Genomic DNA, 23447 nt, shown 5'->3' on the forward strand with positions numbered 1-23447 from the left:
AGTAGAGAAGAAAGTCAGCATGCAAAGCAATGAAAGCAATGATTAATTTTCAGGTTAAGACAGACACAGCTAAATATATGCATGTTACACTTTGGCTAATATGTCAAAGCTTCTGTTTTGGTTAAGGACATCTTGTCAGGAAGAGCCAATGGAGCTCCAGCTTGAGTCATSGTGCTCACACCCAGGCCTCAGTGGAAGGGCCTTAGGAGGCAAGACATCTGCATGAGAAAAGCAGATGCAATAGRAGATGAACACACTCTGGTGACCCCATTACCAGATAGCCCTTGGTATGAGTTTAGATGCCCATCTCACTGGCAGACACCAAATGTAAGCAATGAAAATTTGAGTGTCAATTTCAAACTGAAACTTACCYTAAGGAGATTAATTTCTTAACCTAAAATGCCACCAACCACCAGTGATGAAGGGCTGCAGRTTACTCTGCCTGTCCTCCAACTCCTACTCTAGTACAATTGTCTTGTGTAGGGCCAGTACATTTCAACAATGGTGGCACCACACCATTAYACCATATGAAGATGTCTGAATGTCTGAATTCTCCCAGCTGAAGAAAGCTCTCATCCCAGATACGCTGATATTTAGAACTCACCGAAAACATGAAGTATGCAGAGGGCACAACAGCCTGTCTTTTTTAAAGTATAATTACTTTAAATTTTTACTCTACATTACTCATTTTCCCTGAAGTCTGTTTTTTATTAGGATGTATCATACAGCCACTTARTTAAAATACAGACAAGTTCTTTTGTGTTCTCTTCCTCCCCAAACATGAAAAATGCAATCTTTTATATAAATRCAATTAATGATTTAAAAATTATCAAGTAAATCTTTCCTTTTAATTAATCACAAGGAAGAATGATCAAGATATTTATTTTAAATATGAAAGAGAATGTACTCCACATATGTAAGTTTTGCTAAAGTAATATTAAAGAAAGCAAAGTGATGAACTGCATTGCACAGAATGTACTACAGCTAAATCACCAGATTTCACCTTTGCTTGTGAACATTGCTAGATATTTGTGAGTAAAAAACTCATGCAGACAGGTACACTCAGACACCACTTCACAAGTTAAAATTGGTCACAGAACAATCCAAGTGGTAAAGCAAAGCCAGGTGATTTGCTAGTTGTATGGAAGAGTTCATGCCATTGTTTGGTGGACCAACAACAAAAAGTCAAAGTGCTAGACTTGATCATCTGAAACATGATTAGACTACTAACTTAACAACGAAGGTTTCTTAAACCAAAACACATACATTGTGTGGGCTACAAGTATTTATTTTTGTGTTTTTATTGATGGAAAACTAAACAAATTACAAACAACTCAAGTCCTAAACTAAGCAGGTGACAGAAGCAAGTCAGCTAGATGCTGATTCYGTGGAAAACAGTAAATTTAATAGAAATAGAAATACTTCTAGAGCTCATGGGCATTGCTCCATATGAGATACTCTTGACAGAGGCAGGTGCTCCCACAGCACCCTCAGACAAACTAGTTTGAGAACAGTATTGGTAGTGAAAACAATAGAATGGCAACTTCAGAGAGGTCCAATATTTGTGCAGTGTTTTGTGAATCCATAATCCATGCAGTCATCGCAGAGACAAAATGTCAGCAAAGTCACCCTAGTGACACAGTAACTGCATGCTCTTGGATCAAACAGCATTTAATATTTTGAAACATTACAGATAATTACTTTTCTGAGAAGTGATTTTTAAATTACAAKGAGCCTTACACATTCAGAAGTGAGAGGAGAAGCTACTGCTATAGGGAGAGATGAAGGGTCTGGGCTTACAGCCATGTACCTACTCAAAGTTTTATACATCTTCCCTTCTGCATACAGAAACCAAGAAGTGAAGTTTAACATTTGCAGAACAACAGACTGGCTTAAAGAGAAACAGTCCAGAAAGACATTGGTGTAGAGTTTTTTTTGGTAGATAATTACTTCAGCATAAATTCAGTAACACAGGACAACAAAAATGGATTAATCCAATAATGGCAGATTTTAGAGATCACAGGAATAAGTAATATTGACATACWTGTCTCCATGGCAGGCCCACTCACTATATTAATGCAGTATTTAGCCCTAAGACTATCATTTCAAGAAGTTTAATGGATTTTAAATGCTGAAGATGGAACATAAAACATGCACTTCAGATTTCAAAGAGGATATACTGAACTTTGAAATGAGATGCTAACTAAATGGCAAAGATCATTAAATATTACAAGCATTGTAACTGAGAAGGCTGTGAACAGATCACTTGGAGTAATTAAACAAGAAAGATAGCTTTTATTGCTATGCTTTAACACATTTTTAAGATAATTTTTACACTCTAAATGACAGCAGTATGAGTTCAGTCACACTTCRCAACTTTACTTGAATCTATTTTTTAGGTTTGTGAACGAATCCTCCACCTTTTTTTCTCTATTACCTTCATATTGGAAACCTGTACTGTCTTTAGCATTCTTAACTTCTACAGCAGCACACCAACAGTCTGATTATAATCATACTGCATGCTTCAATCCTAAATATTACAGAGCTGACCACCACAAAATGATGATCTGGATACACTAGAAGCCTAAAATTAAGTCATTAATTTTGTCCATACTTTATTCAATCATTCTAAGTGCTTAGATTCTTCCCCCACGGTGGGTTGCAGACTTGGTTTTTGGAATGAATGCAAGAGTATTATGTTACAGCACAGAGTGAAGTGAGATTTTTCCCCTACCTCCTAATATCATTGGAGTATTCAATCTAGGTATGTTCTTTTCAACTAAAAAAGAAGAGCAGTTGACAGTTTTGTCCTCCTATTCTCTGCCAAGTGGAATAAGAACAGCAAATTACTTTGGCTTATTCCAGAGGGTATAATTTTAATRCTAAAACATGTGGATGAAACTTCAGGGTCCAATCTGTATCAGGAATGATTCTCTGTGGAGTTTAAGTTCTATGGAGACTACTACTTCTCTGAATGCAGCGAGACTATATGGCTGTATGTGCTTTTAAGGCTAGTAAGAAATAACTAGCTTTTAAGGCTGAGAGGAAGAAATAACTAAACAGAGGTTTTCATAGGTGCACTACAGCCTCTAAGTACTCTTAATAGCAAATCCATTTACAGTGGAAAGCAGTCAATTTCCACTGGCAGATTTGAAGAATAGCTGAAATTAAGAGAAATTCTGAAGTTAAAACTGCCATTTGAGCAGAAACCTTTTATTTGTGTCAACAAAAACACAAGTTATTACATAAAAATGTTCCATAAAGTGYATCTTTTTCAACCATAAGACACACTAAAGAAAGAAGCTGTCTGGAAACAGACACGACTGTTCAAGGGAAAAAAGAGTCGAGCAGGGACTTGCTCCAGAAAGTTAGARTCATGATTTACAAGTTGTATTCAACATTTTAAAAAAAGAGCCTGCACAATGGAATTCTGCATCAAATAAAGCTTATTACTCAAACCCAATCATATAGATGAGTGTTTCAGCATTAAATGTCTAATTCATCATTTCAAACCTTTGTACAATTAAAGTCTCAGAGCAAAGAACTGAGTCTGCTGAATTCAGTGTTTATTTGAAAACAGAAACTGTTTAATCTCAACCACAAACCACAACCTGCCACACTTCTCTTCACACAACTTGATATCAGGGACCAGATGATAAAAAAGGCAAGGACACTGATCTGCTGTCATCTTACCCCAGGCATCTGTCATCACTGAGTAAACTATCTCCTTGTATCAGAAGACACACAGAGCTTTAGATCTTCATCTCTAAACTATGGGTAGAGTTTGTTTTCAATATCCCTTAATGAGCTCTTGGGATTTAAAAAAAAAGTTTGGTTATRAAGAAGCAGAAAGAACATAATGGATAAAGTTTTACTAGATGCATGATTTGTATTTCAGGACTAACATTTTMGTTTCAAAGAGTAAAAAAGGTCTTTTTAAGAATTTCACTTATTTTTGGAACAGACTTCATGCACTAGTGATGCATGAACTAAGRGTTCTGCTGGGGTCAATACCTGGCCAGAACTATATTACATGAAGCAAAGATGAACAGAGAACAGCTTCACTGTGGGCTGGAAAAAAAGCCAGACCAGAACCTCAAATCTTGCTGCCTTCAGTGTGGGTTTAGCTATTTCATACCAAATTTAAAGTCCCTGGAATGACCCGATGTCTTAAGATTTGTTCATGACCTGACCACCTTTTTCAGTAAGTAAGCACTTTCCCATGTATGCAGTAATGGATCATTTTAAATATATATATTTAAATATCTACATACACAATATCTACAACATATTAAATATCTACAATATACAAACTGACAAGAGMTATATATTACCTTCTGTATTCCTAAATACTTAATGAAGAGAACTTTAAGGCCAGCTTCCTTATACATCATTATAAATAATTTTTGAGGGATTTGAATAATGACTTGGGGAAAACTATTGCACTGATTACAAGGCTGTACCTCATGTTAGTTCAATGAAAAGAACATACAGAATACATTCAAATAGCAAAAATATACAATGGACAAAACACAACAMACAAAACATTCAAATATGTAAGTGACTTGATACATGTCAATAAAATTAAAATAACAGTGAACATCATACATTTTGAGTGCAATTGGAAAAAATGCATTAATAAAATGTTGAAAAAGCAAGATTATTCTTTCCTGAGGACAAAGAAATAGCTTTTAACATTRAGGTTCTGGTTTTTAAATTGTATCTTCTCATGGTCACACACCACTAGTAGGCAAAATCTTCTGAAACCAATCATGTAAGCAAAAAACCTTTAGTTCAAGGAATTAGCCCAAGTAAGAAAAAGCAGGAGTAGAAYACTTCAAGGTCTATTCATGTGACATTTATTACACATACTGACTTTAATACAAAGCTTAAACAAATAAAATCAGGATATACTCAAATATAGKAGGAGAGTGAAAAACCATAAGGGGATATTCACATTGAAGCTTTCAGATTCCCAAAATTTATTGTACTGCAAGCACAAAAGGTTAAGCTTCTTGCAAGCTTAAGGCTTCAGATAGTTTGAGCTTGGATACATTCTTCACAAAGATGTAAGGAGTATAAAATTGGTCACCTATAGCTTGAGAGTAGAAACTTCATACTTCACTTGGTGTATTTTTACAACCTGTGCTAAATTTCATCAGAAGTCTTTAATTCTAATCAGAAGCTCACAATGTTTATACCATGTCCAGYTCTTTAATCCAAAGCTCAGGCATCACAAAAGATGAGAGAACAGCAWAGAAAAGATACTGAACTGTCCATTTGTACTCCTACAGAGATCTCAAAATTACTGATTCTGTTAAAGAGTTAAAGCAATTAATTCAGTCCAGGAAGAGAGTGCAAACTTGTTAATCAGCTTTTGAAGGAATCTTCCAGGACCAAATAGGCAGGATGAGGTAAAACCTGAGATACCAGATTGAAAACAGCAAGATGGATCCAAAGAATGCCTTTATGGTCAATAACAATAAAAATAATAATAAAATTTAAAAAGACCTCATTTTGAAGAATGAGTTGTCTCAAATGACAGCAGTCAGGACTGCCTGAAAAAGTGGCTGACATTGACAACTGTCAATTTGTAGCACCTCTAATAAGGGGCAGAAACTGCAACTTGGTCTGGAAAACAAGAACTGCTCCACAGCTGTAGTTGCCCTGTACTTGCTGTGAGAACAATTGGAAGAAAAGAGAGTCAAGGAATCTTAGCATTTCTTTGGAGTTTGCCAGACCAGTGGGACATCGTCATTACAATTCTAACTAAATCAGTGGAGGATTTGGAACTGGAAAAATATTTATCAAGTAAATTTCTGTTTAGTTAATTCCACTCCTTAATGTGTTTAGAAGGGTATTGCTGACAACATCTTCTCTCATGTTAACACACAATAAGCCACAAAAAAAAGAAGTAGCAATTAAATACTGAAGTTATACATTAAACATTTGATTTCCTTTACAAAATACTCTTCCTAAAACAAAACTGCAGGTGATCAATAATTTTACATAGATACAAACAGCTTTAGTTAGGTGTCTTTATATAATACCTTTGCTCATCTCTTACACTTAGGCCTAAATCCAAGAAGTTATGAATAAGAAGAAGTTCAAGAATGAATGAATAAATTAAACTGAAAGTTAACCCTTTCTTACCAGCAGGAATTATGCCAATCCTTATATTGCACTGGACTAACGATGCTTTGGGATTATTTTGGTCTATGCCAGAGTCCTTCTGCATTCTTCCAATGAGACCATGCATCACTTCACTGAACATGCCGTCCCCACCAACACAAACAACACTGCCAGGAAACACAAATTAGAATGCACACTAACAGTCAATAAACAACAACACGGCAAGTGTTCTGCTTAGGGCATGCTCTGGGCACACCAAAATACTTGTTCTATTTTCCTCCTCCATTTTTTACAGGATATAGTAGCCCACAGTCAACTACGCCATTAACAAAAAGCAGAAAAAAGATTCCAAGCTACAAAACTGCAAATACACCTAGACATATCCGTAACATTAGGAAAAAATGTTGGAATGCAAACTGCAAAAATCTTTATCCTCTACTACTTTGTGCAGACAGACAAATATCAGTGGAAAGTCACTGTACAAATAAAACACTGAACAGGACTGTACATACAGCTTTCTAAGTACACAAAATGGAAACAGGGTACCTTTACTAAAAGGGAAAAAGTTGATATTTGCCACTTCTAGCAGAATTATATTTTATACAGTTCAATAGGAATATACATTATATTAAAGTCAGAAATGAGAGAAATGTATGCCTGAATGGTCTTTTGAACATTCCGAGATCCCATCAGACAGAAGTCATGTATATCTATATAACCATTCATAATGAGACAGAGTTCTAAATGTTACTACATGCAAAACTTTGTTTCACAAGTTGAATTCGGATCATAGCTGGTACAGCAGCTACACAGATCACCAATGTGTTAAAGTTCAGCAGAAAGCTCACAGCCAAGCAAATACTAGGAAGTAAAAGCCTATTTTACAGCAATACACATTTAATGAACAATAATCAAATGCACTCTGAACTCTAACAGCATAAACATTCATTATCTGAAAATCTAATTCAAATACACTTTAAAGGAATTCATGAGAAATTCAATTACATATGCAGTTCGTAGCATAAAAGTCTAGGAATGGGTACTGTTATCCACAGCAAAAATTTCCTACTCATAAACTAATGCTCTTTCACATCATCAGCAACAGATACTGCAGAATGAGACTTATTTTATAGGACAAATCAATTAATCTAATTTTTAAGTATAGATGATTTAAATTTTGTTATTATTGTATTTTCAGCAGATGGAAAGCTTGAAAAAAACAGTAATTTTTTTTCTGAATGGAGAGGATAGTCTTAAAAACATGAACTGTTGAACTCTAAGTCAAGACCTAGGAGACAGGGAGAGAAAGAATAAAATGATATTTGTTTTCAATTTTTGTAGTATTTTTCTTTTCCAATAGCTCTACTATACTTTTCCTCAATTTTAGCCTTATCTTTCTCTGCAGACTGGAAAGAAGAGACTAAATAAACAAAAATTTCCACCTCAGCTCAAGGTCAGTGTTGTCTCAGTACTAGCTTGCTCAAAGCTCCATCCAACCTTGACCTTCAACACTTCAGGGATGGGGCATCCATGCCTGCACTGGGCAGCCTGTTACAGCRTATCTCCACTCTCACAGTAAAGAATTTCTCCCTTAAACCTAATCTGAGCCTGCCCTCTTTCAGTTTAAAACCAATTCCCCCTTGTCCTCGTGCAAGGTCCCTCTCCAGCCTCCTTCTAATTCCCCCCCAGGTACTGAGGTGCTCTGAGCCTCCAGAGCCTTCCCTTCTCCAGGCTGAACAAGCCCAGYTCTCCCAACCTGCCTTCACRGGAGAGGKGCTCCAGCCCTCTGCTCATCTYCTGTAACAAACACTACATCCAGGCTCAGAGAGGACAATTACATCAATGTCCACACCTATCAAAGGTAAATATGATAAAGAACTTCAGATATGCAACAACAGCACAACCAAATTGATAGCAAACATCAGCTGAGCAATGTACCAGTCACACACATGCTGCACATGTGAAGGCCCCTAGTGAAGAATGCCTGAAAGAAACAGAGTGATTCTTATTCTTTGGCTTTATTCTGCCAGTGGGCAAGCATTTCACTTTTTAGATAGATGGTAACAGCAAAWAACATCTGCTACAGGACTCCAGAAACTAATCGACAAATCAAATGAGTTTTTAGAGAACTAGGGTCCCTTCTAATGTCCACCATTCTGTGAACCAGCTCAAAAACTAGAAAAAACCCCAACCAGAAACTATCTTACAAAGGCTAATGCAACAGGCAYGTGGATAAGAGTGTCACTAATTCCAAACACAGCTATTACCTTCACTATATTACAGAATGCTCWAATTGTTCTGCRCAGTGATATACAAAAGCTATATTGYAAGCATATAAATCTTTTGTAACCAAATAAATATTTTAAGTAAACACTAAAATAAATTAAATATTTTATATTGCAACCAAATAAATATTTTAAGTAACTGTGCTTAAAGAAAAGCTGTTCTATCACTAAGCTATTAGGTTACTATATTCACCATAAGAAATTCCTATAAGGTAAAAAAAGAAGAAAAACCAGGACACACACATAAAATATTTAAATAAGTTGTATAAAATAAAAAAAAATTGAAAAGCAGTGAAGCAATTATCTACTTCCAGAATTCCATGTATGGCTTTGCCAAATAGGGAATCTGGAGATTAAATGAAGAAATTCACCACTGAATGAAGGGAAAGCCACACATCAGAACCAGTCTACGAGGACAGCTGAACAACAATTGGATGCAGGAATCCAAAGAACCTTTTACTGTATGTGAGAAAAGTCAAACCTGAAGAAACACACACACTTATGTGGTTCAACCATTTTTTAAATCTTCCAGATGACTATGTGATGCATTAATTTAAAAAGTAGTCTTAATACAAGAAATCCTTCCTAACATTACTGTTGACCACAAAAAAAGAGTTGTACATGATGGACAAAAGTCAGGCTTGGAGGGACAGGCTGCAGTTCCCAAGCAAATTGCCAGTCAGGCCCAGCCCAGRAGCAGAAGAATCAGATTCTAAAAAGATAAAGTTCTCTGGACTATTGTTTATCTTGGGATGTTAGAGAGACAAAACCAAAAGACCAAAGCAAAAAAAATTCTATGACATGAGACTTTGAATATGCCAAAACACTTCGGATACCACCGAAACTGGTCACTGCCACTTCCTGCAAAAAACAATTTGCTAAGAGTGGGCACGGGTTCACTTGCCTCCCTTTCTGCTCTGTATTGAAATTTCGCCAACCATCAGTATATTAATGTCAAATCATAAGTCAACTAACTAAGTTTTTCTATGATTAATGTCTTCCTTCCTTGAAATTTTGAAAAATTAAGAAAAATCACAGTGCAGACAAAGCTGTTTAGTTAAAGCAGGTGAAGTCTGGGAACTCAGCTTATGAATGTCGTTACTAACAATTCTTCAACATTATGCCCTTACTCAACATAAACAATGTATATAGCAAAGTACTACTGCAAAAGTATTCTGAAAAGACAAGTGTTTTGTTTTTGCAGCTTATCAGTTGAATGTATCTGTTAACAAGCAGAAGATACAATTTTAAAATACTGTAGTTATGAGAGTTTATCTGCATAGATTTTCATGTTTTTCCAGACATGTACCTTCTTTCATGTCATGAACTGAAAACTGAAATGCCTTTTTTATCAAAATATTTTGCTTCAACAGCAGATTTAATAATGGAATGTATGACCACCATTCAGTCATGTCTTTTAAAATAGTAACCTCACAACAGAAGAAATGCAAATAAAGATAAATGATATAACCATTATTGAACAGTCATATATATAGCAAGAGGAAATACCTGAAACATTTCTAAACAGTCCATATTTTTTATACAAAGGCTGAATGCCACTGGTGCAATGTTCTGAACTCATGTATGTCAAGATCACAAAACATCTCAGGGCAGCTTTTGAGCTACAACAGAATGCTCAACTGAGCAGAATTAATCTTACATTCATCTTTTGAAGACAAATATCATGCAAACATTGTTATACTATGCTTGAATATATTGTGTTGAACAAGTTTACTGAGAGAGTTTAGTTTTCTTTTCATACTCCTAAATGTGGATTTTCTACACAGAGGAACATGCCCCAGGACTTTCAGCTATTGTAATAAATGTATCAGTAATGAAGGCTACCATTTTAAACTAAAGAAGAACAGACCAATTACATAATATATCAGCTTCAAAAGAATAAGAAAAAAAGGCAAGTAAAGTTACTTACCCATCATATTTATAAATATTGACTTCAAATAAGTTGTCTTTAGCATGGTTAGCATGTTCAGTTACTGTGAAGAAATAAATACATTAAAATTTATTATTTAAAAATGCTACTATAAAGCTATATGTAATATAGACTCATGAAATATTGATTAATATTCATTAATAACCATGATTCTATCACCAATGTGGCCATAAAACAGCCTGTCTATAAGGTGTGTCTCAAAAGGTTTTTGCCAGAGAAAGAAGTGAAGGAGACATGCACAGTACATACGAAGAAACATTTCATTAAAAATTGTGCAAATGAACAGTTAGTTTTAACAGTGAAACTGAGAAAGGAAAGAAAGCAGCATCTCGAGAGCATCAGAACTTTTAGTTTAGTGAGCAGAAAGTTGATAGAAGGCTGCCATTTATCTGGCTACCTATGCTTTAATTAGAAAACATTCTCCACCACTTTGTCTCATTTGCTTAGTAAGAAAAGGTAACTAACATCCCTTTAGCTAGTCAGGGATGTTTTAAAGAGTTAATATTGTGCTTATTAAAAAAAATTAAAATATTCATTACTCACTAACAACATCAGTGGATATAGAAGCCAGACTGAAGAGTGGAGCAACCTTCTGTTCATAAATCCTCTTCCCTTGTCTCTTTCCTCCATATGGATTAATATACACAAGCAACTGCTTTGGTCTAGACTCTGCAGTAAGGAAAATCATAGGATACTGCTTTTGTACACAAAACAAAAATTCAACAAGCTGTACAGACCCAAACCTACTAACATTAAAGCACAGCATGAAGGCTTAYAACTATTAACTTTTAAAATTCTTTAAGAAAGAGCTGTAAAAGCCTGCTTCATCTGCCCTCTTTATTATACTGACACCATCAGTATTGAACCAATTGTTAATAAGACAGCAGGTGAAATGCAGAACCATTTCTTCTGACTCCTTATCTCACATTCTTACTGCCATTCTTGCAGTACCTTCCCAGTGCATGAGTTACATTAATTACATGAGTATCATGGGCATACAAGACTAAAAGGTCAGCAACAGTAAAGGCAATTGTAAGTGAAGCATACATAAAAATACTTAAAGTTATTTAAACTAACTTTTTACTTTAATAACATGATCAAAATGCTTTTCCTTTCAGTGATCAAGTCACAGTAAGAACATCACACAAAACTACATGCTGCACAGCAAGTGCTTGTCCTACAGTGTTAATTGCCCTGAAGTACTACTCCTTCCCCCCCAAAAAACCACCTCTGATATTACTACCTCAAATTTGTCCGAATAGTTATGGATTTACACCATACCATCAATGAAAACAATTATTACACCTCTGCATTAACAGATACACAAACAAAATGCTGGCTGTACCTAGAAAACCTTTTTTATGTAACAGACAAAAACCTTAACATCTATACTTCCTCAGATGGCATTCCAAATTATTATTTTGAAAGGTAAAAATATCACTTATTACATCAGCACACTTTTACAACAAACCCACTCAAGCTACACAGACTKAGTGGTTTAAATCTGCTGCACACTCAAAGCACTTCACCCTATCTGAGAACATATTCCCTTTCCTGAAGCAGCTTCTTACCAATAAAATGAACAATTGCATTAAACGGAATTGACAGCTCAGACCACATTTCTCACAGGTGTGCTGAATGGGTGCCCCATTTTTTTAAAGATGTACTTTGTGTAACTATACAAAACAAAAAACATTAAGAATGCTTCCACTGCCTGTTCAGAACAGGTTTTTTTTTTCTGTCCTTATTTTTATTCTGTGAGCCTTAAGTACTTGCTTGAGTCACACTGTAGTTGTCCTTGTATCCAACCTCTCCCCCAGCTCTCAGACCAGCCTCAGACCTTCCCTGTAGGGAGCTCATCCCTAATCCTGTCCCCAGCTCTAGTTGCTCTCCTCTGGCCTCTCTGAATGGACACAATTATTTCATCTCATCTGGGCTGTAAACTGGACCTGCTTCTATCCTCATCCTTGTTCTGCTCACCCTGCTCAGACCCAGGGRGACCCTGGTCAGCAAGGGCACTGCCTCTGCTGTGACCACCACTGATCTCCTTTCTGTTGGAGTTACTGTGTTTTCACTGCTTCCTGACATCTATCAAGGTATGTCTTTTAGGAATAATCCCTTCAAAACTACTTTTAACCTCCCATGAAGCAGATATCCAAGAATCTCAGAAATGATTAATGGGAACTCTTACTAGGTAAGACACATTTTGTTGATGACAGAGTCTGGAAAGGTGAAACACACACAAAAAGCCACCCACAAATCTTCCAATTGCTACAGTCCTTGCCCTCAAACCTCTAGAGCACCTCAAATCCCTGAGCTCCCATCTACCCTTTACTTTTTCCAAAGCTACAGTCATTTAAAGCCTCTGCTAGTTTCCAATGTCCCTGCTGTGTGAAAACAATTTATATCTGAGCAAAATTATGACAGCTACAGTCCTGACTAAAGCACTCAGTACACCTTCATGAATATGTAACATAAAGTAGTGATAAGCAGACACTTCGGCACTTTGAGCATAAGTTGCTCATAAGAGTTCAAAAAAGCAGATATATCAATATAACATTGACTGACATACAAGCTTACAAAATGATGGTGCAAATGTTCACAGTTTATTCAAACTTACTCTGCATTTCAAGTAATTCTTTCAGCGCCTGTATCCACTGATTACATAAGTGCTCATCAACACACCAAAATGTCACATTACTGCACCGCCAGCGGTGATTTCGGGCTTTCTTCACATAATACACTATTTAAATTWTAAAAAAAGAAAAAAAAGGAAAGAAGAGACATAATGAGATGGTTCTGTGGAATGAAAAATGCATTTTAGAAAGATCTCAGAAATATTGACCTGCAATTAACCTCCACTACCCATTTCTGCATATGACAGAAGCATTCAGAGTATGAACAGCAAATKTGTAACGAGTCCAAATGAAAACTGAAATGAAAACACTTGCTCTARGTGTCTCCTTACAGCAGACACCCAAACATAGACTTCTTTTTAAAGAACCTGTTTCTCATCAACTTGTGACAGACATACTTGTTCAGCAGTTCACTGAGCTCATATATTATCTTTATTAAAGTCTGCAATATCTACACAAACCGCAACAAGCTTAAGATAAACCATASTGACATCAGCTCTCATGTAACCAACAGGATGAATTTCATTACATAAAACAAATTCAAGAAAAAAAGATTTCGTTTTCTTGTGCAATAAGACCTTACACTTACTTCATCTACAATATCTCCAACAATTCTGACTGAAGGACTAAATGTGAGGACTAGTGTTGTATTCTACAACATAGAATTTTGGCATAGCATTTTTGTAGCCCAGAAGTCACCCATCTTTTACCAAAAGAGACATTTATTTCTGGCATGTTGTTTTAATAATGCAGTCAATAATACAAAGAAACTTTCATGCATACATCCTGATAGTGAGTGGTAATTTTAAAAAAACCCCAAACATTTAGAATTCATTTTTTCAGCCTCTTTTGATTTTCTAGTCAAGTATAGAAAGCAGGTGTCCTGCTCCAGAGGCATTCAGCAGCAAAAAGACAACAGTTTGAACACTCAGACATTAGTTTGAACTTCATTAAAAATAACTAAACACAGTATGTATCTTTAARGGATTTTATTTTCAAAATTAGTATCTTTAAATGTAAACTGACAAATTTCTGGTGGGGGTTCTTTTGTTCGTTTTTGTGGGACTTTTGTTTGGGTTTACTTGGGTTTGGGTTTTTTCTGTTTTGGATGGTTGGTTTCTGGGGGGGCATTTTTTTTTAAACTCATAATTTCTTTTAAAGAAACCCCACAACTCTGACAATTCCTTTTGAGTCCGCCTGAAACTACCTTTCAGCAGAATAATCAGCACAAACATCCAGAGACTGCTATTTGCCTTACCTGTGAAAGCATGTAGCTTTGCCATTTTTTGCCATCTGCCRATATTACGTTGTTTCTTGTTAAACTCAGTTTCTTCAACAGCAATGATCTCAGAGATTGGTACAAAACAGTTTTCTGTATGAACATAAGATCTTACATATTAGAATCTTCAAACAGCCCCTGAATGATTATTTCCACACGCAATGTGATACAGACATATGATTAGAGCAGTTGCTCAATAAGCACAACCAAGAGCATAACTAGAAATTTTCTGAATATTTTCAATTCTCTTTTGTCTTTAGTCAAAGTACATAATCCATAACCATGTAGAAAATACCCAAAACAGTATTCTAAATGTGTATGATTTCTCAGAAAATTGTTTCCTATATAAATATATTTTTGCATGAAACCAAAATGCTGCAACATTCATTTGAGAGTAATTAAGCTGCCCCTCTGATGAGGCCTAGCCCAGACAGTGAATAGCACAAGCTATTTCAAAGAATGTGCAACTAAATCGAGTGCACAGACTACAGAAGCTATTTGTTATTCTCAAGTAAGTAGCTGGCTTATGAAAGAAGGGCATTCATATGAATTCTAAAGATTTTAAATCCCACCAAGCTTTTAAACTTTAGTATCACTTAAGAAGACAATTCTCAATGTTAGGTTTATGTAGTGTGAAATATTTTCCTGGTATCAACTTCAAAACTCCTGTTTTTCAGAATTAAAGGCCTCTTGTTCTTAGTCTATGAAATAATTTTCTCCAGCCTCATTCTTTTTTCTCTTAATAGTTCCTAAACATCATCTCAGGTGTTCTTAACTCCTGTCAAACTGAAGATTTTTGTACCATTTTCATTATTGAATTCAACACTGGTCTGGTTTTACTTCATCTTAAAAAAAAGTGGAACCTGAAATGCATGCTTTGTATTTATGTACAAGCAAGTGCTGTCTGTATATATTTACATATTTAAAATATTTCTATTGTTATAATAATATAATCTTACATAGATAATCACTTGTATAATAAAATTACAATACACTGGCTCCTCTCACATATACAGAGTGATACCGAGTTATTAAACACATAAAAYACAGACACTAATACCATTGTTACTGGGGTTTATCCTACATCACTATTTTGTAGAGGTGCAATGGTAGTGGTGAGGAATGCAAAATCAGCAAAAAGTTCTCCTGACCTCTTCACAATGATGACTGCAATTCATTCACCACTAATTCAATTTTAGTATTTTTTTCCATCTTATTTAATTGGTTTAGTCAAGAGAGTCTTTACGTATCATCMCAGGTATGGACAATTTGTGGACTACTCAAGGTGTTTTGGTATTTGACATGATTTATACTCGTTTAGTCGTTTGATCTTCCCTGAAGTTTTTATCATGATTCGAAAGAAATGTAGCCTTCAAACTTTACACTGAGGCCCTTTAGGAATCTGGCTGAATCTGGATGTTTCAACTTTAAAACAAATTTCACCTTATATTAATTGCATTTACTATATTTAAGGCCCAATACGGAAGTGCAGCAGTCACATAATGTCTTTATAAATATCCAAAAGCAGAGATAAACTCTGAGATATATGCTATGTATACTGCACATATTCACACGTAGGACTGTATCAAGTATCTAATATTGGATAGTAACAGTTATTTGGTCTTCCTAATAGATAAAAGATCTGCTAAGGGATCTCAATATGATTATTAACCTACACATTTATGCACTGAAAAAGAAATACAGAACAGAGATGGAACAATAAAGGAAATTAAGCACATTCTTTAACCTTTCTTCCTCAAAACTGCTTTTACTTATTTTTCTACTGACTGCCACTGATCCATATGTCAAAATATGAAGAAAGCCTGTTGCATTTATAAAGATTATATTTGAATGGTAATTTATTTTGTTACTGCTTCAAAGACATGCTACACAACTCATGAACTATATTTAGATCAAAATTTAAATGACAGTGCTCTAAATAACATTTTTGGAAATAGTTGCACATACTGCATAATTACTAGCATGCATGCTGCGAGCAGCAACTGAAGTCATTGTCTTATTAGATAAGATTGTCTTTTAGATAATAAAGCTGTCCAACTGTATAGAGRGCTAAAAGATTTAAAAGTGCTTCCAAATCTGTATCACTGAAAGCATTACTTTGGAGTGTACACTTTAGCACATATTATACAGCTTCTATTAACAGCCTTGAAACCACTTGTAAGCTCTCCTAATTCTATGTTCCTCCTCTGACAGTTCCATGTTTTGATTTTCCAGCAAATCTTCTCACAGATGTGGATAACAAAGCAAAAAGTAAATATTTTTGTAATATATATACATCTTTATTTACCTTATGCCACCAATTTCATATCTGAAAAAATAGAGTCCTGAAAAATTGGCAGAAGAAACCACTAAATGAAAAAAGTGAAGAACAGATCCCACATTCCACCTGTAAATCTTTGGGTTTGGTAAAAGTCTGAGGAGTTTCTGTTCTACGAATACTAGATCTGCTGATTATACCCCTCGGTACTACTTAGCACCAAAAAAGCTTCAAGCAGCTCCACTGTCCTGACGGTGTACTCAATGCAGTCAAAATCACACTCTACTGAACCCAGCAGCTGCAGATGGCCAGAAAAATGTAAAGCTGTCTCAAATAACATGTTATTCAGAACATTCCCTACCGCTTGTAACAACAAATTCTAATGTGTTTGAATAGAACTCAAGAATTTCTAYCAACCCATATCACTATCATCCTATCATTATTTGACTTAGTGCTACACTGAATATTGTTTAATCACATTCCAAATCAACTGCTTGGTCCCACCCTTCCCCCCTTTTCCCAGAAGGAAGAAGCTTTCAGTGTGAAGCAGAGACCTTTAGTATGAGCACCACAGTTCTGCTCCTACAAAACACAATGTCCTCATCTGCTGTTYAGTCACCAAAACCTGCCCCATAAAAAATGTACTAACTCAGCCTCTCTTGAAGGTTTAGCAAGGTTCACATATGTACTAATTATAGTCCTTTCCTACACCTACTTTTGTAGCATTTACCCTATTATCCAGTAGCATGAGACATTTATTTCATCAACATAACATAAAAGTGTTCACTCAAAGGCCTTCACCTTTATATGTTTCTCCCAAAATATGGGAAACCTTATTGCCACATTAAGAAAACAAACACACACACAAAAAGATGCTTATACCAGTACTGCAAGACCAACATTAATGAAAAAAGTTGAACTACGGGCTCAGACGATACCAAACAAAGAAATTTATATTCAACCAAGGGGCACACAACAGCTTCTACACAAAATTTTCACCTTAGCCAATGTCTACCTGCTAGAGACCAAGAGCTGACCATCCACAGAAGCTGGATGAAGGRGCATGGCAAAGAAAAAAAAAAGTAAAAACTTAAAAAGCCAAACAAAACACACAATAAACAGGTGACACTCTTCYCAGCACTCTGGTTGTGCCACTCATTACTCATTCTGGGTCACACTGCTCTTAATCTTAACATTCTTCCTTAGTGCAAACTGATAAATCAGCAAAACAGTGGATTAGATGCACACTATTTTTCCCACATTAAGCAAGGGGGAAGGCAGAAAAAAAAACCCCACAGAAATAAAACCAAGGTAAGCACAATAACAGCAAGCTTTCTTTATGAAAAATTCAGCCAGCAGTGGGAAGTGTATTTTTCTTTGTTAAGAAGGGATTTTTGGTGTGTCATTGCTGTCTGCCACTCCCACAGAACATTTCCTGACCTTGTAAGCAAACTCACTCAGAACCTTAGTCAAGACTTGTTCATTCATCACTGCCAGCTAAGTATCCTACAGGCCAAACTTCCCCCTCTGAAATRTGTGTTAGCTCACAGCAACCTAGACATGCAGCAGCATAAAAACATTGCTGATCACAGCATTTGGATTGTTCTTAAAATTCAGCTGAGACCCATGGATGCAGATGCATTTACAATTAATTTAATTTAAACTATTAGTGTATTCTCATATCATAAAAATAGCAACGAGTAAAAAGCTGGGATGTAGGTTTAAAGAAAACGTGTATTTTTAGTCACTTTAAAAACTAATTTGCTGTTAGAGACAACAAGAAGGGTCAAGCTTTCACGTTTMAGCTTTGCCTTCACCTAAAAGCAAGAGAACAGGAATGTTTTCTTTCAGAAGGTACATGGTATTATACCAATCATGCACTATAGAAAGTTGTGTTTAATAAACATTAGAGTAAGAGAAGACAGGATATAGAGCAGAATTACCAACAATTCACATCCTAAGGGACAGGGAAAAAAAGGTATCATGATTGATTTGATTCAAGACTGTGGAGGAGTCACAGAAAACATCCAAAGACCATGATTTCATCATATACAGCCACGTATAAGGAAATTTGCTTTTATTTCAAAGGATATCTTCYAGTACTTTGTAAACCAGTAGACCAGTTTCTACTATGAATACACAGCTATTAGACATCACATGAATCTGAATCAAAGCACAGAAATTTGAACTTGGGTCAATTTCACTATTTAAATCATACTATTGAATGTCTTTTCATTGTTTCTTTTTCATTTCCAAATAAAATCTTTTCTGCTCAACTTCAATGATAAAACAGGAAGATAAAGATGGGAAAGATGCACAGATTCATCTTAAGGAGGGAAAAAACTCAGCAAAAGGTGCATTCTAAAGAATGTTATCATTTAATATGGTGAGCACCTATATTTGAATAACGTCTCTTCCAGAAGACAACACATTCCCAAGAAGCAATGCCTGCTGGAGCAATTATTTCCCACATCCTGCCTATGTAATGGAGTTGTGGCATTGCCTATRGAGAAACACGGTTCACATTTCTGCACACACCCACTGCCAAATGGGAATGACTGATGAAAAATGACCTTGACTAAGGATGTGCCAACACACTACAGGTACCAGCTGCTGGACACACCTTGGTCCCAAGATGGCCCACCCTCTGCTGTGTCAGTACCCTGTTTATGTGGTTTAGAATCCACATGGGAATGGCATCAGTCTAGTGAACAYTAGTACTGAGGCTTACTCAGGGAGTTGTTTTGGTTAAAGACATGGAGAGGAGAATTCTGTAGGGAGAAATACAAAGGCTAAAAAAGCTCACACAGTAAGAGAATGCATAGAGTTCAGGCTCTAGATTGGTCATCCCTTTCATATTTATACTTCAGAAATATAAAAAAAAAATCCAAGAAAAATAACAGGAGAATCTCATTCTGCATTTTTAATCTCTTAGTACCAGGCAGARCAAAATCTTAGCCAATACTTCTAAAATATGAATGTACAATATATACTCTGCTATGAATTTGGTATAAAAAGTTTTATCAGGTGTTACTTGAGAAAAACCTGRCTGTGCCATCAGCATGAGGGAAACAGTACAACAATTTATCTGACCAGCTTTCCATATACTATTTATGATTAACGACTAAATCTCAYGAAGAAATGTTACAAGGTTGAAAAATAAGGCTTTACAGAAAATTTGAAGATGAACACATGCCTAGGAAAGAAAGTAGCTGAAAGTAACAGAGCAACACATGAAAATTTACAGGTAAAACTTTTCCATCTAAGTTCAGACATATCTAACCATCAAAGATCAGGAAACGGGAACCTGACTACAYTGAAGAAAAAACTTGAAACTATGATGCTGTTACACAACGTCCAACAGTAGGAAATAAATTGTTTTTAGGATTTTAAAAATGCCATTGACTTGAACAGACATTTAATGTTTTTGTTRTTGTTGGTATCTTTCAAATGATAGCACTGAAAAGAATTCTTCTGAATTAATGCTGCTTCTGCATTTCGACAGAATAGGATTTAAATATATACATACATAAATATAAATATCACTGTACAGAGATGAGAAAACGCAAGAATCTCCCCATACCCTGTAAAACTGYATTTTCCTGGACAACAGGACAAAGTCAGTTTTGTTTCCTATCTGCTCCCGATTTTGGATACAACAGGGAAAGGCAAACATTTCAACACTTCTACAATACACTTAGCCTATAGCGCTAATTCTGTACATGTCAAAGTTTCAAAAACTTGAAAAAACATACCAAAAATTTTTACTTATATAGCTAAATTCGGGACAGTACTAAATGCTCAGAAAATAAGTAGCCCTGAGTTTTTACAGYTTAAAGACAACTGCTTCACTGTAATAACTACCTACTAAACAAGAAATACAGCACTTTTATACTGCATAATTTAGTCTGTATATAGACACAATGCAGAGTAGTCATGTAGTCAAAGGYTAAATGGCAGGAAGATATCAATCATGGTCAAGCAACTCTTCTGAAATTATATGCTTCTCACTGACCATCTTCTATATTATTAAGTTTATTTATATATTGTGTTGTATGCTGCTCATATTTCCAAAATAATTACAGAGAACACAATGAATCATCAGGTCTTAAAAAGAGCTTAGAGACAATGGGGTAGCAATAATARAAAACTGTGATGGTATTAGAGCACTAGTGCAGGGAGCACATTAATTAATCAGGATGTTAAGAAGAGAAGGTACATTATCCATTGTATTGCTCCCTACATAAATTATACACTTTGGCATTTCTTTTACTTCTCTCTTCTCTTCTGATTCCACGTCATGTTTTCCAAAATCTTGTAAATAGCTATGCTACAAATCAGTAGCTGCACTCAGCAACCACACTCACCTCTTAAGCAATCTCCAGCTGCTTCAGAAACTACCTCATAAAGGGTCTTACTGTGTCCCACTGTCCTCCCACTATTCCCAGATTTACAACATTTGAAACATGCTTCAGGGCAGGTTCATACTTGGTTTCACCTACTAGGAGCAAGTCAAGAAAACTTACATCTTACAAAGTAGTAAAAATTCACAACTGTAAGCAGTTGTAAGGTTTAGAGTGCTCATGAGAGACCTAAAGTGATTCTGTGGCACTCGTGCTTGGTGTAGAGGAATTCATCCAAGAGTAGAATGGCACTCCCCTTGAACTTGCTCTAGCCTACAGAACAGTCAGCTACTGACTTTGCAAAGGCATTTTTAAAAGGATTTYACACAATTTAACCAAATGATCTTCAAAGTACGAGCTACTTTACCCAGCGGGAGCAATTATCCCAAAAGGCCTTGGAACTTTTTCTTTTGAATTTAAGATCCAGGTACCTTTATTTAGACTAATTTACTTTTGAAAAGTATACAGCTTATTATTCAMAACAATGTATTAAGCTCAGCAGAATTAAAGAATCAAACTGTGCTTAAAGTCTTAAGTTCCTTCAGCTACACAACTGAGAGAAGTTCGGGAATTTTCAATTACTTTTTTCATCAGTACCGCTGATAAAAACTAGATTATGTCAAACTAATTGCACAACAGCACGGGAGGGATAACAAACTCTATTTTTATATTATTAATAAAAGGGCTGTACTTAAAACAAGACCAAATCTCAGTTATGTAAACTGTAACACCAAATTCTTACAATTCTTGAGTTCTCCTCCTTTTTCCCTCACCTTGTTGAAAAAAGCCTCAGGCCAATAAGATATTATGATAAAATCTGAAAAAATATTTAACAATGGTACATGGTAAGAATGGAAGAACTATTTAACTATTTAAGTTTGGGGACTTGCCTGGGATTGGAAACATCTATATTCAAATCTTTCTCACATAAAACTTTGAGTCAGTACACTGTAAGAACGGATGAACTATTTAAGTTTGGGGACTTGCCTGGGATTGCAAACATCTATATTCAAACCTTTCTCAGATAAAACTTCTAGTCAGCCTTTCTATTATTAGTTTCTCTCTGTCTCAGCTCCTGCAACCTCTAAAATGAGGATGACAGCAGTTTCCAACTCTACAGCAGCTGCTGTGAAAAAAAGTACATTACATATTTTCAGATGTTCACATTAATATGGCTACATAAACAATGTGAATAATAAAAACCTCCAGGATCAAAGACCCTGAAAAAATACCACTTAAAAGTATAGTAGAAAGTTTAACTTCTGAAAACGTCTGCATATCAATATGAAATTTTTCAGGTATTTTCATCAGTGACTTCTCACACTGGCAGTTTTGTACATCCGCTCTATGCCAACTGCACAAAAGGGGAACTATAGACACCTTTGTTACCACATTGCAAACTAGTAGCCTATATTAGATACTTCCAAATGGGTAAATTGCAAAAGTTAAACTTTCTTTGTAAAATCTTTGTAAAATCCCGAGAAAGCCAAGAGTTTCTAAAAGAGCTCAAGAAAAAAAAAATAGTCATTGCCAGACACTGCCTCACTATGAAAGTGTTTTTAACCACAAGTCTTATAAYTAAAAAAGCAAAACTGCTTTTAAGGTCTTGTAAGTGTCTTATGTACTGCTACGATTATTTTAAATACATTACAAACTACACGCTTCTCCGTACTACCCGAGGCGCCAGCAAACAATGGGGTTCAGCTGAACAAAGGTCCCTTCCGCCAGCTGCGGGGACAGGTGTCCCCACGGGCCATCAGCTCGGAACAGATGCTCGCCCGGGCTGCTCCGCGACACGCGGGACTGCGGGGGCTGCGGCTCAGCGAGAGCAGCTCTCGGCTTTGTTTGGGAAAGCACAGCCACGGCTCAGCACAGCCACGGCTCAGCACAGCCGGCCGCTGCCGGGGACAGTTCGGCCCCACGTCCCCGCTCCGAGCGCTCGGCCCGGCCCCGCGTGGGATCGGGCCAGCCTCCCCCGGTCGGACTCTGAACCCCGGAGGCGACGCAAAGGCGCCCGAGTGCAGGAAGCGCTCCCGCCGCCGCAGCGCTCCGGATGCTCAGCGCACCCCGAGTCCCGGGCCGGCGCTGTCCGCGGGCCGCCCCCGCCGGTCCCCGCGCCCTCCGCCGCCAGGGACACCGCGGACGCCCTTCCCCCTTGGCCGAGGGCGGGCGCCCCTCGGTCGGCCCCGGCCCACCCCAGGCCGCGGCAGGTGCGCCCCGGCCCCCTCCCGCCCCACTCACCGCCGGCGCGGCGCGGCGGGCGGGGGTCGCGCCAGGCCAGCCGCCCCCGCTCCTCGTCTAAGGTGACCTCCCAGGAGCGCCGCCCCAGCCCCAGCGAGGACACGAGCCGGGGCCGGCGGCCGCCGGGGAGCCGCTCCATGGCCGCCGAGAGCCCGGCCCGCCGCAGCCGCTACCGCATGGCCCGGCGGAGCGGGCGGGCGCCGCGGGGCGAGCCCAGCAGCAGCTAACGGCGCCCCCGGCCC

At 37.0% G+C, this 23447-nt stretch overlaps 1 protein-coding gene across 1 annotated transcript in view; it reads right to left on the reverse strand.

Annotated features, from left to right (window-relative positions):
* Positions 1–23421, reverse strand: part of CERK (ceramide kinase) — a 41169-nt gene extending 17748 nt beyond the window's left edge. The window contains exons 1-6 of the mRNA XM_057370082.1: positions 23206–23421; positions 14263–14376; positions 12989–13111; positions 10912–11037; positions 10348–10411; positions 6154–6299 (exon numbers count right to left, since the gene is read on the reverse strand). Of these exons, the coding sequence (XP_057226065.1) occupies positions 6154–6299; positions 10348–10411; positions 10912–11037; positions 12989–13111; positions 14263–14376; positions 23206–23344 (712 nt within the window). The 5' untranslated portion in view covers positions 23345–23421. The remainder of the gene's footprint in view (positions 1–6153; positions 6300–10347; positions 10412–10911; positions 11038–12988; positions 13112–14262; positions 14377–23205) is intronic.
* Positions 23422–23447: the final 26 nt, after the last annotated feature.

This window comes from Malurus melanocephalus, unplaced genomic scaffold (assembly GCF_030028575.1).
Source record: "Malurus melanocephalus ecotype Western Australia unplaced genomic scaffold, MMel_1.1 scaffold_118, whole genome shotgun sequence".
Taxonomy (NCBI): domain Eukaryota; kingdom Metazoa; phylum Chordata; class Aves; order Passeriformes; family Maluridae; genus Malurus; species Malurus melanocephalus.